This window comes from Acanthisitta chloris, unplaced genomic scaffold (genome assembly GCF_000695815.1).
Source record: "Acanthisitta chloris isolate BGI_N310 unplaced genomic scaffold, ASM69581v1 scaffold1719, whole genome shotgun sequence".
In the NCBI taxonomy this organism is placed as follows: domain Eukaryota; kingdom Metazoa; phylum Chordata; class Aves; order Passeriformes; family Acanthisittidae; genus Acanthisitta; species Acanthisitta chloris.
In genome coordinates this window covers 42,409-58,609 of record NW_008692871.1, presented here as the reverse complement: position 1 = coordinate 58,609, position 16,201 = coordinate 42,409, and the positions used below count along the sequence as shown (strand labels likewise).

At 39.2% G+C, this 16,201-nt stretch overlaps 1 protein-coding gene across 1 annotated transcript in view; it reads left to right on the top strand.

Moving 5' to 3' along the window:
- Positions 1-23: 23 nt before the first annotated feature.
- Positions 24-16,201, top strand: part of SP3 (Sp3 transcription factor) — a 32,856-nt gene continuing 16,678 nt past the window's right edge. The window contains exons 1-2 of the mRNA XM_009082814.1: positions 24-191; positions 9,327-10,692. Coding sequence (XP_009081062.1) covers positions 24-191; positions 9,327-10,692 — 1,534 coding nt within the window. The remainder of the gene's footprint in view (positions 192-9,326; positions 10,693-16,201) is intronic.

The following is a 16,201-nucleotide window of genomic DNA, read 5'->3' as shown; positions in this document are numbered from 1 at the left end:
GCAAGGAGGCAGTGAGAAGTAAAATGGCTGTTGAGAGGCGAACGCGGTGGTGGAAAGCTGCTTCCTGTATCGACGCGGTTTTTTCTAGGTACAGTTATCGCGCAGTTCCTCGTATTGCAAACCGAGTTTCTGTGCTTATCTCTGTCGGCTCGGAAAGGAGCCTCGATGACCTTGGGACCTTGTGTGATGAGGTGGATCTTGCAGACTAGAAATGCGTTCTTGCCGAAGCTAGCTTAGCAATCTCCTTAACAAAAGCCTGATGGAAACCCACGTGTTCCTTAATTGGTCTAGCTGAACTCTCCGGTTGACATATGCTCATAAAATTCAAAGAGATGGTGCGTTTCTGAATAACTGATGCCTAAATATATTGGTACATTAGACGAGAGATCCAAAATGTCTTCAAAAATGACACGATGAAGTCTTTTTTTGCCCTTAGTCCTTGGAAAATCATGCATATTACCTCTAACTTCTTTATTGTTTGGGGTTTTTTGGGGTTTTTTTTGTTCTTTTACAAAAACAGCTTTAAAATTAGTAAAAAATCTTTTAAAGCAAGTCTTGTTCTTTAAACTTGCCATGCAACATGCAATGTTTTCAGGATCCTGCAGATAGGAAGAACTGCAGGCCATTGTGCTGGTGGCTGAAGTGGCTTTGACAAGCTTTTAACAAGTGCCGAAATGTTACTGATGTTAAGGTTCTAAATGATTGAGTGCTAAACTTTAAAATAATTTGTGCATTTCAGCTTACTGTGGGAAGCTGAAGCAAAATAGCTGTCTGAGGTCATACAGCAGGTTGTGGACTAATGACAGAGCTCAAAAACGCATTAAGATCCTGACCCCCTTTCAAGTGTCCTTTTTGCCAGACCTGTTTGTTTTCTCAAGCAGTACATTTGAAAAGATCTTTCTGGGTGATGTTAAGTACCTGATACCTCTAAGATTTGTTTCATACAGCACTGAAAAACGTAAACGTGCGTATTGCAAAATGAATGATGTTTAAATGATCGTTTGCTTTCCTGTGTCCACCTGCAGGTTGTTCTCACTGTAAAGCTGGAATTGTGCATCTTGAGGATGGGTTGATCCCTTAGGATGATGGGCAGTGCTAGGTCTGGCAGGATAGTAGAATGCTAGTACAGGGCAAGTTGTTCCTGATGGTTCAGAATGGACAAAGAAGTTTTGAAATCGTACTTCTTTATTCCTTCTAAATTAATCTATTGGTATGTTTACAGACAAGAGGCCTTGATGCGGTTCAAGAAAAGCCAAAATCTTAGTAAAAACTGAAGATGAATATAAGCTCACTCACTACTTTTCATACATGCAGATAGGCCCCTCCTACATATCTGCTATGAGTTAGGTTATAACATTCTGGTAATTTTTGCAGTCCTACAACATAACTCTTGAATGATTCAGAATATTTTGAGTGGAAACCTACAGTAGCTGAACTAGATGCTGGAGTTAATGAAGATAACTTTAATAAGGAGAGGGGAGGAACTAAAGGCCCTGAAATACGTTCCTTGTGAAAAACAATGCTAAAAGGGATTTAGTGCAATAAAGATTTTTTTTTTGATCCACTGAGTTTTTTACTGGTGAGTGGAAGAAGGAGGGAGGAGCTAAAAAGCCTTAAATTGTAGGTACCTCCTAACTCCTATGGAAAATTAAATCTATAGCACAGACATGGACATAATTGTCTTCCCACAGTTTGTGATGCTCATCCCTTTGCCAGGAGTATAGGTGAATCAACTGATACCTTTGTATGGGGGATGGTGCCTAATGTAGTGATGGGGAGGCAGCCCTTTCCCGGTATATTCTGTACCTGGATCTCTGTTCTTACTGCTGAATGTCGGGTAGAACTCTCAATCTATACAAATGGATAGCAGACATTGAAGTAGGTACTTCCTTTTGGTAGTGTTGGAAGAGCCTGCATGTATAGGGCTGGTGATGCTGTGGGATTGGGGTTATTTTGGTAGTGTTTTACTGACATTTGCTCGGTAGGAACTGGCAGGGCTGGAGCCAGTGTGCTAGGCTAGCACACTGCTTTCTTGGCTGGAATGGTATGCTGCAGCTGCTCCCCAAGAGACCAGCAGTATGATTTAAAAGCAACAGCAACACTCCCATAGGAACACAGGGCATAATTCATGTCTGGGATTTGGGGAAGAGCTGGAGCAAATGTGATTGTGTTTGCTGCGATCTAGTGGGCCCTGCTTTGAGCTCAGCGGTTGGACTAGGTGACCTTCAGAGGTCCTTTCCAGCTGAAATGATCCTATGATTCTGTGTTGGTATCTGAGTCCAGGGCTGCTGTTTGGGTGGACATTGCTGTTACGCCACTGAAAGGATTAGTTGGGGAAAAAAAAGACTAATAAAAATGACAACTGCATGGAATGGAAAGCAAGTGAAGAAGAAGACAATCAACAGAACTAAACTCAACCATCTTCTCTTTTCCACCCTGTCAGTGACCTGGCAGGCTGTGTCTAGTCCGCAGGGTTTTCAGCTCGGCTCAGGATTCTGGTTAGAACTGTATTTACTTTTAGATGAGAAGCACTAGCAGGCATTAACTGCTGGTCTCGTCTTTGTGCATTGATGACGATTGCAGTCTTTCAGCTTTAACAGTCATTTATTCTGCCCATGATCAGCCAACACCAGCGCTTTGTGTGTTACCTGCTGGTGTTTGGTTTTAATGGAGATAGACTTGAGGCTGTGGCTTGCTTACCTGAGAATCTTTTCCTTGGTTGCCATACTGCTGCATCCATGGTTGGTTCAAACTCTTGCCATGGAGACTGCTGCCTGCTGGCATGTGTGAAAGCCTTGCTGGCATGGTATGCGCTACTGCCTGGCCTAGAACGACAGCTCGTGTTTTGGCCTCTGGATGTCTTTCCCTCTCTTTGGAGTTTAAAGTCTGACAAGTTTCGATTTTTCACTATTTATCATTGACTAATAATTCTGCTTCAAACTTTCACATTTAGGATTCTTTTTCATTTTGTTGTAAATACTCTGGTTTCATTCCAGTTTAGACATTCGCAAAGATTTTAGATTCAAATTTAATGAAAATGAGAAGTGAAGCAGAAGGTGTCAGAGCTGTGCATAGAGGACAGAACAAAAGAGCAAACAGATTCTAAAATCTAGGTCAAACAAAGTCTTGATGGTTGTTGCAAGATCAAATGATTGTTGAAGGAGCTGCAAAGTTGAGATGATAACCAGTTCTGTGTGTTCTCTTACTTCATTGTAATACAAAACTAAAGACATTCTCTTGAATTATCATACTCCCAAGGGCCATTCTTACGGTTGTGCCTGGTGGGACTGGGATAGGTGAGGATACAGTGCAAGACTGCTGGGAGTGTGGGTGGGAGGTTTGGAAGGCAGGTGGATTGGAAAAGTTAGCGGGCTGGCTGGGAACTGTTGGCTCTGATAGCTGCCAAAGAATGGGAGCTGTCAGAGATGACTGTCCCAGTTGTGGTATGTACCTGCATCTAGTGTGATGCAGGCTGCACTGATTCTCTAGTCTTTAAAAAAAAAATACTGTGAGGAATGATTTATTTGTGTTGTTGGCTGCCAACAGGATGTGAAAAACACTTGGAGAGGTTAATAATTAGCAATTTGGGGAAGATGAGCTGGGCTTCCCTATTGTAGACACAGTATCTCTTTGTATCTTTTACAAATTGAGGTTACAGTGACATAAAAATGCTTTGGCTTATCTTGAGCTTTAGAATTGAGTATCAGTGCTTCACAGAAGTGAATGAAAATCTGGACTACCAGTTTATTTATGTCTCAGAACATTACTTTAACCATCTGAGATGCAGCTAGCTTAACCTTAGTTTAGAGGGAAGTTGTAATACTGCTGATAGGATAGAGAAATAGGAAGGCATTTTAAATTTAATGTTTTCCACTCGGCAAAAGTATGCATGAATGGCATGTGTCAGTGTTAACCAGACTGCTCTGTTCTTTGGCCTATGTGATCATTTTGAGGAAGCTCAAAATTACTCTGACATCCATTTTCTCCTTTGTGGGTGATAAGATAGCTTCCTGGTGCTATGTTTTCTGGACATGAAGAGATGCACCAGAATGTGTTCAGTCACTATAGAAAAGTCTGCCTGGAACTGTCTTGTTTCTCTCTGTTTTATACTTTTGTAAAACAAAGAAGTTTCAGGTAGAAGGTGGTGACAAACTCTATGTTTCCCCTGCTGCTGTCTAGAAGCTCACCTTTTAAAATGTTCTTTGATTTTTGCTTTCCCATGATGTTTTTCTAATGCTGGATCAGAACCAAGTGTAGAAGTTCTTTTAGAAGAAAGTAGTTTTAGGATGTTCTTAAAAAGGCTGGCTAAAGTAGTGATAAATAGTATGCCTTGCCTAACCCCATCTACCAAGCCAGTCTTCTCATCACAGAATGTTGTCAGGTTGTTATTTCCCCTTCCTAAGTCTAAACTGACTACTTGTGATCACTACTTTATTTTTTTCTCTCAAGGTTATTTGAAGGTTATTTTTTTCAAGGTTATTTTCAAGGTTTTTTGCTCCATTGCCTTCCCAAAGATCAAGCTGAGGCTTGACTGATGCTAGGTCCTCTTTCTTAACACTCTTGATGGTTTGGTAGAGCCTTCAGCACCTGAGTTGACAGCACAAGCAAAACAAACCAGTTCATACAATGCTAAATTCTAGTTTGGTTATGTAGAGATTTATACACATAGGTAGATTAATAATTAATAAACAAATGAAGTTACCTACAATGTAGTTGAAAATGTCTCCTTATTGCCATTTCTCATTCCTAAATACTGCAGCTTCCTTGTTTCTACTAATGTCAGGGATAGTGCATTGTGGTAATTTGGACAGGTTCTGAACTTCTGCCGATTAAAAACAAGCTGTTAAGAGTTTTGGCTCCAGTTGTCCATGTGAAGCAAGATGGTGTAGACACAGTTAGATGTATTTCACCAGATTGAAGTTGTCTTTTAAAAATCAATTTCAAGCAGTCCCAGATAATACTTTGTCCTGGAAACATTCTTTGTTTCTCTGAACATTTGACTTGGGCAAAGGTATTTCTCTGAATTGAGTGGCTTCATTGGCAGAGGGCTGAAACATGCAACAGAATTAATTTGCCTTAACAAGCAGCTTTGTGTCAGCTGAACCACAGTGGCTGGTGTTGAACGTGTTTTTAACCTATAGCAAATAAAAGATAGAATGTGTTAACTCATACCTTAATGAAAGAGTTGAAGCAAGCACATTTTATCGTATATTTGTAATAACCTAAGAATGCACAGGTAATTTACTGTAGCTCAGTAAACACATGGTAAACTCATGCTTTAGAACCCTAACTCTTTCACTCTTTCATAAAACAGCAATTTGGGTGAGGCAGTGTCAAAACTTCTTCATTCATACAGATATTTAAATGTTTAGGAACTCGTGACTTGTTATCTGTCCACCTCTGTTCATTTTGCTGATGCTTTGCTCCAGGACTAAATGGAGCAAAAGTGACTTTCTGAAAAGTGCAGCAAAAAGCAGCCCACAATAGACCAGCACAGACAAACGTTTGGGAGTCCTTTAGCAGTAAAATACTGATGGCTAATGGCATTTGTCCAGCTGATCACATTCAACATGTTGAAATGCAGGTGTCTACAACAGATACCAGTTCTTACAGGGATATTTCTCCCCTTTCCAGTTTTACTTTGATGAAGGGCGTTTTATTTTTTATTACCCAAGTCCTATCGTTCAGTGTGGTTTAGATCACTTTTAAAAGGTATTTTATCTTCTGTGTCTCTTATCTCCTTCCATGGTTGACTTAATGTTCCTTTAATTGTCGCTAAACACATTGAATGTGACAAGGATTAGTTTTTTGTTTATCATGACCCCTGATTCTTCAGAGGTGAGAATTTTGGCTCAGAGACATCTGTTTTACCCACTGGAAATTATACAAGGCCTGATAAAGAATCAAAAGACAGGCTGAACAGCAGCTGTTGCTTCCACTCTTTGGTGGTACTTGACCTTTCTATAGGTGGGCATATAATTTGATTTTAATTCTTCCCCTGCCTTGTGTCAGCTACTCTCTGCTCTGTTCCTGTCTCTTTCTTTTGTTTCCTGATGCTGCTCCCAGTGAATTCCTCCTTGCTTCCTGTTCTCTCTTCCTTGGCTGAGTAGTGCTAATGCTGAACTTTCCTCAGATCTTTGTCCCTTCCTCTTGAAAGGAGCCTTTGGATTGCAAGTGTCCAGCCTTCTCTTAAAGGAACAGCTTCCAAATAACTGCTGTCTGAGTATCAGTTGATAAGGAAAAGAACTGTTGGTTTATCTCTACCCTCTAGCTGTTTTTCATGGATGACTGAGAGACAGCAAACTGTGGTGTATTTTGGCTGCACAGTGCAGATCAGTGAGTGAGTGGGCTGCAGATGTTGCGGCTCATGTATCAGTGCCAGAACTCCTGAGCTACTGCAGAAATGCATAGTTGCCTGAGGACACAGAGAAAGGTTACTCCTCTTTAGTTAGTAGGAAAAGGAGTCCAAGAAATATCCTACTAGCTTAGCTGGCTTTGAGTAAGGGTATAACAGTCAAGCTTGTTCCGACAGGTTGATAACCATTCAAGGTTAGAGATCATCTACACAGGGTTTACCATGCAGGGTTTTTTCATGCTTTAGTGCTAGTAATTTTGATAGCTTCTTGAAAGCCTCACCCTCTTTTTGCCCCTCCCTCCTCATGATTCATCTGGTGCTGTGTGATATAGCCAGCTGTAAGAGCAACATGTGTATAATAGGCATTTCATGTGCTGTGTGTAGCAGTAGCTGCATATCCTCATGCATGGCTGCCCTGAACTCCATGGACTGACAAGTGCAGCTCCTAAAAGAGTGGCTCTATTGAGAGCTGCTTACAGAGCAGGATTTGAGGGAAGATTTCCGTAGATCATGAAAAGGTGAGATGTATGCCTAACATGAAAACAGCAATATGGCAATCAACGTATGTTTTGGGAGGAGAAGGGTAATGTAGGTCATTTCCGTAACATGGAGGAGACTGGTTCTCTTTGAGCTAGTTCTGTGAAGGATATTCATGTTTATTACATATGAGTAGACACAGACCTGTTATTGCATATTAGATCAGTCCAGTTTTAGCCTAAGCATTCAGCATTTGCTTGTACTGAGTTTTAAATACATGAAAAGTTATATCAGGCTTGTAATGGTTTCCATTACTTCTTCTTTTTCTTTTGTTTAACAGCTACTATGGGCACGTCATACTATACATTTATTATATAATGACACTTTAAATATACAACTTTTATATTTTTGCGTTTGGTGTTCTCTGTTCTCTATCTGATGTTTACCTGTGACTTTGATGGGTCTTTTGATACTTTGGAAAACCTTCAGTTAGTAAGTATTTATAGACTTGTGCATTGAGCAGTTGTGAACTTTCTTACCAGCGTTTCAGCAACTGGTACCTACGTGTAAACAATGTTAAACACAAACGTATTAAGCTAATATGGTAGGAGAGGAAAATGGATTATTTTCCTTTTTCTAGATAATATGTGGTATGTAATATTACATATTTTATTTTCTAATATCAAAAATTATAAGCTTGAAAGACTAAAGGATTAAAAAAAGTCTTTAAATGAAAAGTTAATCAGTATAAGAGGAAAAGAAAATAATAAAATGGAATTACCATAACTCCTTTTTCTCTTTCTGATCCTTGAAGCCTTAAGGCCATAAAATTAGTTTTGTTCTGAAGATACTGAATCTATTTACTAATAAACTGCCTGAAAGATTGTATGTATCTTTGAGAGCTAAAGAAGGCTGGCATTCTTATTTTCTCACAGCCATTATTTGTACAGTCTTGAGAGGAATTTAGAACCAAGATATGTGTTTTCTTGTTGGAAATGAAGCTTGCCAAGCATGGTAAAACTATTTTTTAAAAAGTACTTAGACTGAAATGGACTATTTTTTTGTACATATAAAAATTGCAGTGTCACAGGCCAGAATAGGATGAGAAAATGAAACTAGCCAAGTCCTTGCCAATGCTGTGGACTAAATTCACTTGGATGCATGTCCCAGGATTCATTCAGAATGGCTAAGTCTCAGTGCCATGTTAGGGAAGAATTAGATGTGTACTGTATTTTGCATATCCAGGTCTTATTCTAAAGGATGTCAGTGTGCAGCATCAGAAAAAAGTTGTGTTATGCTCTGGTAACTTCCCTACCGAGTGTGATAACAGGATCAGTGCAGAAGGACAAACTAGAGCTTTTCTTTCTGTGCCCCATGGACTCTGTCAAAGAGACTAAATTTTTTTCACAGAGCTGATTTGGTTTTAAGACAAGTTAGTTACTAGCTGCTAATTCTTAAGTTATTCCATTGGTTTACTGTAGTGCAGTAAAACAGATGAGAAACTTAACTTCCTATTTTTTAGATTGATGGTTATTTACAATACCAAGTTGGCTGACTACACAAATCTGTGCTAAGCATTGTAGGATGTTAAATCTAATTCTTAATACTCTATTCTGAAAAAGCTTGCTTTGGTAAAGAAAGGTAAGTGCAATTTACCTTTTCTTTACTGAATAAGAAACAAAAGCATACTGCATCAGCCCTAGGTTCTTTAACCATCTGTGGATCTGCTCTGAAGCATTGGCTTTTTCTATTTTTCTGATTTAATGAAGATAGATTTCCCCCCCTCAACTGATACATATGACTAATCCAACCATGATTTCAGGGTAAAAGTCCTTAGTTTAGAAACCTTCTTCCCTAGTGAAACAGTAACTCCTACAAGCTTTTAAGTACTAGGATTTTGTGTTACATATGACTTAAACTGAGCCTGTCCAATCTCTCCAACCATGTGACTACCTCACCTCTTAGCACTGTCTTTACTGCTGAGAGTCACAACATGCACACCTGTATCATGTATGGCACAAAGTCAAAAGGCAGTGGAGCTCCATGCAACACTGGCTTCACAGCCATTCCTCCACTTGGGCATGATGGGTGCAAGGCTAGGTAAAGAGCGTAGCTGAGTCCCCAGGGTAAGCTGGTGATGAGAACTGCAGTAGCCCCTGCCAGCTGCCTTCTTCCCACACCAAGGGTTTGGAATACCCAATAGACCCCCACCAGAATAACCCTGCTGCTGGTCACCTGGCAGAGGAGCTGCATTTGACATATTTGCAACCAACATGCAGCTCCTGACCCACAGGTTGGTTACATTGACTTAGGCATTAGTGCACTTAAAAAAACGGCATTTCATAGTTCTAATCCAGTTGCTGATGTTCACTTGGGCTGCACTGCATATTTTCCAGTAGTGGATCAATCTCTAGTGTTGAATTGCATGACTGGTCTAACATAGTCTGTATGTTACTTGTTTTAATTTTAGCTTTTCTTTTGTCTTTTCATTCAGACAGGGGATTTGGCTTCTGTGCAATTAACCGGAACTCCAAACAGATGGGAGGTCTTGTCTGCAGCTCCTACCACTATAAAGGACGAAGCTGGTAATATAGTACAGATCCCAGGTTCTGCCACAGTAACTTCAAGTGGGCAGTATGTCCTTCCTATTCAGAGTCTGCAAAATCAACAAATCTTTTCTGTTGCATCAGGATCAGATTCGTCGAATGGTACAGTGTCTAATGTACAATACCAAGTAATACCCCAGATCCAGACAGCGGATGGCCAGCAGGTTCAACTTGGCTTTGCAGCCTCTTCTGATAATAGCAGCATAAATCAAGAAACTGGTCAAATTCAGATCATTCCTGGCTCTAATCAAACCATCATTGCCTCTGGATCACCTTCAGCTAATATTCAGAATATCTTATCTGGTCAGTCTAGTCAAGTCCAGGTTCAGGGAGTTGCAATTGGTGGTTCGTCTTTCCCTGGACAAGCACAAGTAGTTGCTAACGTCCCCCTTGGACTGCCAGGAAATATTACATTTGTACCCATCAACAGTGTTGATCTAGATTCTCTGGGACTTGGCAGTGGTTCTCAAACCATGACAGCAGGCATTAATGCAGATGGGCACTTGATAAATACTGGACAGGCCATGGATAGTTCAGATACTTCTGAAAGGACTGGTGAGCAAGTTTCTCCTGAAATTACAGAAACCACCACTGATAACGACTTGTTTGTGCCAACATCATCTTCATCACAATTGCCCGTTACCATAGACAGTTCAAGTATATTGGAACAAAATGCAAATAACTTGACCACAACCAGTGGTCAAGTTCATAGTTCTGATCTTCAGGGAAATTACATCCAGACATCAGTCTCTGATGACACGCAGGCTCAGAATATTCAGGTCTCTACAGCACAGCCAATTGTACAACACATACAGCTACAAGAGTCTCAGCAGCCAACCAGTCAAGCCCAGATTGTACAAGGTATTGCGCAACAGACAATCCATGGTGTGCAAGCAAGTCAGAGTATATCTCAACAGGCTCTTCAAAATCTTCAACTGCAGCTGAATCCTGGAACTTTTTTAATTCAGGCACAAACAGTGACCCCTTCTGGGCAGATAACCTGGCAGACGTTTCAAGTGCAAGGAGTTCAGAACTTGCAGAACTTGCAAATTCAGAATGCACCTGGTCAACAAATAACTCTAACCCCTGTGCAGACTCTCACTCTTGGTCAAGTTGCAGCAGGTGGGGCGTTGGCGTCAACTCCAGTTAGTCTAAGCACTGCTCAATTGCCAAATCTCCAGACAGTTACAGTAAACTCAATAGATTCTGCTGGTATTCAACTGCATCAAGGAGAAAATGCTGGCAGTCCTGCAGGTATTTATTTTACTCTTTTTGCAGAAAATTGTTTTTATTAACTGCATTATTGTTGTTGGTTTAAATGGTGGAGATCATGGGAACATCATTGTCTTGCTGTGAAAGCTTACAAAGTACAATGGGTTAAACATAGTGATGATAGATTTTATTTGAAACTATTGTTCTGTTTGAAACTGTAATGATAGAACACAGTCCTACCTCATTTCTCTTAGTATAAGCTCCTGTAACTCCCAACTGGTCACGTTAGTTAACAGCACTTTGGTGTTTATCGGTGCTTATAGGTCTTACCATGCAGAATATCTGCATGCCAAATTGAAAAGGGGGAAATCTGGCTATCAACTACCACTCTTCTAGGGCAGCAGGATCAGTAACATACTGAATAGATAAAGTTTTTATGGAAAATCCAAATATGTCTCTTGATGCATTGTGTTTTTTTAATCCCTGAAAATTTTCAGACCCACTCAGGTGCTGTTATTCATCTCCTCTTTTGTTAAATTCATTCCTACTGATTTAGTATTAGTGTGTAACTATGATGTAGGAAACTCCTCTAAGCAGAAGTGAAACAAGCATGTAAATGTCAAAATGGAGGCTGTGCTTAAGAACATTTGTGAATTTCCAGTACTACTTATTTGCATTAAGTTTCAGAATGTGCAGTCATTAATGATAAATTTCACAATGTGTTTTATCTCTGTAAACAGAAAAGAGAGGCTGCTTTCTTAAAATAGCTGTTTCTTAATGTGAAAAAGATAAACATACCTGTTTATTTTTGGTAAATTTGATACAGTGTACTCCAAATTTCAGGGCATAGATCCCTATAAAAAGAATATGAGATGATTGTGGTTCAGGAGATTTTGCAGAAACCATTTAATCTCATCATTGCAGGGTTGTGCCTAGGCTGGTTGTGAGGGACAGAGTGGGCAGTATAGGTAATTTGGGAGGGAATTGTTGCACAAAGTATCTTGGGAACCACTGTTTTACTCTAATCGTGTGATCCAAGGCTCTGGTTCAGGTTCAGATACTGAAACATATCTATTTAAGTAAAATACACATGTTTTGTATTCTATGCCTATTTAAGCCTGTGAGAGGAATGCAATGTTAAGTGAAAAATGCCTAGAGGACCTGCTGAATTTTGTTTGTTTCAAAAGGCTACTGATTATAGTACTTACATCGTTCTTGATATTGGTATATTCTGTGTCAAGAAGCTTGCTTTCCCTTTGGAATCTAAAATTCAAACTGAAACTAATACTCTGAGTGGTTTTTTTAGTTCATTTTGTTTTGAAATTGACTTTTATGTTATGAACTTAGCATCAAGGCAAAGTTACTCAGACCTAGATAAGCCTCATGGGCTTGTAGGTAACAGTACCAAACAGATGAGTGCTGCTCGCAGCATTTGCTCTGCTGGGTAGTCTTGATTCTTAACTTTAATGTTTCTAGTGACCACAGAAAGGAAGCCTCTGTTTGTCTCCATCACACAGTATTACCTTTAAGGGCATGGGGTATAAACATCAGGAACAAAAAGTATGTGTTGTGCATGTTCGTGCAGCTAAACTGAGATGTTGGAACCCAAGTCTTGGAAAAAGGGCCCCGTGGCTAATACCAAATACTAGGAGGATGAGAACATCTTTATTTATGAGATTTATACTTGGTATAGGATCATGTAGCTAGTGTTACCGCTTGGGGGGTAATGTAGCAGAAACTTAGGAAAGATAGAAAGGAAGCAAAAAAAAAAAAAAAAAAGGGACACGTCAGAAGTTGAGTTTGCTGTGTGTGTTACTTTGTCTATTGATGGTCCTTGAGAGCATTTTGATGGTGGTTCATGATAAAATGCAGGGTTGTTCCATCAAGCATTCCTAAACTGTATTTTCCTGTGAGGAATTTCACATGGGAAGGCAGCAGACGTAAGTGGATTAATGAAATGTGATTAAATAGGCAGAAACACTAGATGAATAGCAACAATTGTTGTCTGAAGTGAGTAGCTATAAACACCTGGTTATATACACACACACACACACGTGTGTATATATATATATATATATCTCCCAAGCAGGACAATGCACTTTCTTCCATAACAAATAGAGTCAGGTTGTATTTTCTGTTTTCATCTAGGAAAATGTTTCTACCTGAGGCAAAAATAATAACATATTCCTAGTGTTGGGTCAGAGATGGCTGGAAATGACCTGAGGTTCAAATAATGCATTTTGTTCTATTAGCAGTGTAGCTATGAAAACAGTTAGGTTTTAGGGTTTTGGTAGTTACAGCCTGTTGTGTGAGAGCCTGACTTCCCAGGTAAGCAACAGAGGACATCTTTACTATGCTTATGAGTGTGTAAGAGGAAAAAATGTCTTTACCTAGGTCCTACATTTTGTTTACATAATGGAAAGCCATCACAAGTCAAAGCTATTAGTTCTGTCCAGGAGATGTACAGTTTTAATGGAAAAATGCCCAGTTATTATGCATCTATCCAAATGTCCCCTTTACCAGGGACTTCCATTGCACTGAATTTGTTCTGAAAAGTGTTTTCTGAGCTTGTTTTATCTGAGAGTGTTTATTAGTGCTCATATTCTTCACTGTGCTCAGTGTTGTCTCCTGGTGGCAAAGGGAAGGGTATTGATTAGTCATAGCCGAAACTCTTTAGTGTTACTTTTCGAACAAAAAGCTGTATCAAATAGTATCTATGTGTTAAACACTGGAAAAGAGATACCTTTCTCACCTGCATTTTGGCTTCAGCCTCCTGGACTTACGAGGAAATTAAACCTGAGAAAGGTCTCTACTACTCCTTTTGTTGGTAGCTTGTAATAAAATGCTGCATTGTGTGTAACAAAAAGAGGCATTACACACACACAGTTCACAGGAGTCTTTAGAGACTTACTTGTTCAAGAAAGGTGTTTGTAGATGCCTTCAAACATTTCACAGAGTGTAATGTTCCTTTTGGAAAAATGTTGGGTACCGAAATGTACCAACTTGATTTTTATGTTTCTGATCCTGTAAGTTTTGTCAATTTGGAAGAATTTTGAAGTTACTGGGTTCCCGTCCCACCGACAAAGCCATTGTTCTGACGAAGGAAACTTAATGGTGTTAATGACAATCTAATCATAGTAGTGTGTCAGCTAATTTAATAATGTACTGAATCACAGTTTTGGATTGTTTTTTTGGTTTTTTTTTAATACACTTCTGTTGACTATTCCAGTAGCATCTGAAGAAATTAGCAAATTACCTGAAAGAAAGGAACATTGGCTTGATCATGGATTTTGCTGCTTATCAACCCAGACACGCTCAGCTGGAAGATTAATTTCTTTAAATAGAAAAATACCCTGCAAACACTTTTCTGGGTTGATCTATTGGAATCAGGTCAACGGGATTCCTTTCAAGAGTTAACTCAAAGTGCCACTGCTGCAAAACTGAGGTCCTCTGCAGGAGTATTCAGAGCTACTTAATGGACTCCTCTGCCTGCTGCCACTGAAGCTTATGGTCAGGCCTGTTGATCAGCTCATACCAGTTGATCGTGAGTGGAAGTGGTTGGCTGTTTGTGGTGGCAGCTTCATTCCATTCCTGCCAGAACCTGACGTCTTTATCATGGTGGAGTAATTTAGCTGCTCTAAATTTGGCCAAAAAATTTGACTGACAATTTTCAAGGTAAATAGTTGCCCAAGTGACAATCTATCTTTCATCTGATGGAGGCTTTAGTCTAACAACTGTTTAATAAAAGCAGTCTAAACCTCCAAACAAACAAAATTGAAAATGGGGCATTCACAGTTTGCCTTGTTTGGTTGTTTCAATGTTTTAATGCTTCTGATGAAGCTTCCTTAAAGCATAGCTTTTTTTCTGGCATCTAGAACTTTTTAAAAAGTTTTGGCTAGTTATCAGTATTACACAGCTTAGATTTTTTGCTTTCTTTTTAAGTTCCACGTTTTAACCTTATTTATTTTAAATTCAGTGATGCATTTTTTTTTCTTCTAAGGCATTCTTTGTACAAACCTTTGACAAGAGCATGGTATTATGATGAAATTGAATTTAGAAAGTCTTATGCCATACATGAAGTAAACTGAAGTAATGTTAAGTAAATATTTTCATCAGGCAACATCTGTTTAGGGCTATGCAGTTTTCATTTGAGACATTTAGTTTGCATGTTGTAAAATCAAAACAGTTAAAAACAATTCTCCCACTGCTTTATGTGAAAAATAAAAATGGAAACTGATGAAATTAAGTTTGTTGCGGAATTAGAGCTGTTTATGTACCAATCTTGTGTAAATAGTTTGCTTTCAGTATTCTTAAATTACATGCCTTATTTTAGCATCATTTTCAAAGGAAATTAATAAATTGTGGAAGAATTAGATGATCATGTGTTTTACAATCTTGCTTATAACAGCACATAGTAAATTATCTCACTTCAAGTGTAAGAAAATTTGCAGAACTTCAGTTAGTCTGGTTAATTTTTTTAATGCAGGATCTATTGCTGTGGAGTAGAATTACATTTTTGCTTCAAATTCTTGACAAGATTGACATGTTGCATCCTTGCTCTATGTCTGTACATCATATGCTTTTCTGCTCTGTGTTCCAAAACAGCTCAGAGTCTTAATTCATTTTCTTAGAGCCCATGGTGCTGAGGTTTGTTGCATATATGTTACTCCTAAATAAATACCTGTCATGTATGCTGAGTGTCTGGTGATGCAACCTAGAGTCTCAGAGTTAAGGAGGTTAACCTGAGTTATCTTAGTCTCGTATATCCTCAGGATGTTCACGAAAGAATGTATTACCCAGTTTCAGGTACTCATTCCTTTTTCATTTTTCAAATACCCTTTTGACAAGATACTCCTGAAGCAAAAGGAAAACTTATACACCTGTGGTGATGTGTGGCAAGTATCCATGAAGTGAAAGAGGCAAGGGGTTTTATTTCCAGTGCTGCTTCAACTTGAAGACTGGAAACTGGTCTTCTATCTTTTTGCAGTCTCAGCACTTTTGGTCCATTGTTTCAGGTTCTGTGCAGTTTTCTTGCCTTTTGAACCTCCTGGCAGGATCACATACTTTGGTTCTGATCTCTCAAGCTACCTTGTCAGTGCATCTGGCTCCGAAAAAGTGTCTCAAGTTTCTACCAAGGACAAGGGCAGTCTTTTCATAATGCCAGGAATGCTCACTGGGATCCCAGCTGCGATTGCCCTCTTGAAGACAAGGCTGGTTGTAGGTGGGTTGTCTTTTACTGCTTGTAGAAGACATATTTCTCAGAAGGCAGTAATTTTTAAGGACAAAAGGAGATAAAAATACACATTGTCAGTAAGACGTCCTCATAATTTCTCATACAGAAATGATAGTTCCCAGTCTGCATTTAAACTTCGTGCCAGTCTTTAATCCATGTATTCCACCTATGTTTGTACTGCATTTAATCAAAGTTATTTCCTGTATCCTAATAAGTCACTTGCTGTGCAGAACTCTCAAGTATGTGATATCAACAATGGTGTGTATCACCACTGATTTTTTAAAAAAGTTACTTTTTAATCTAAATGTTCACATAATC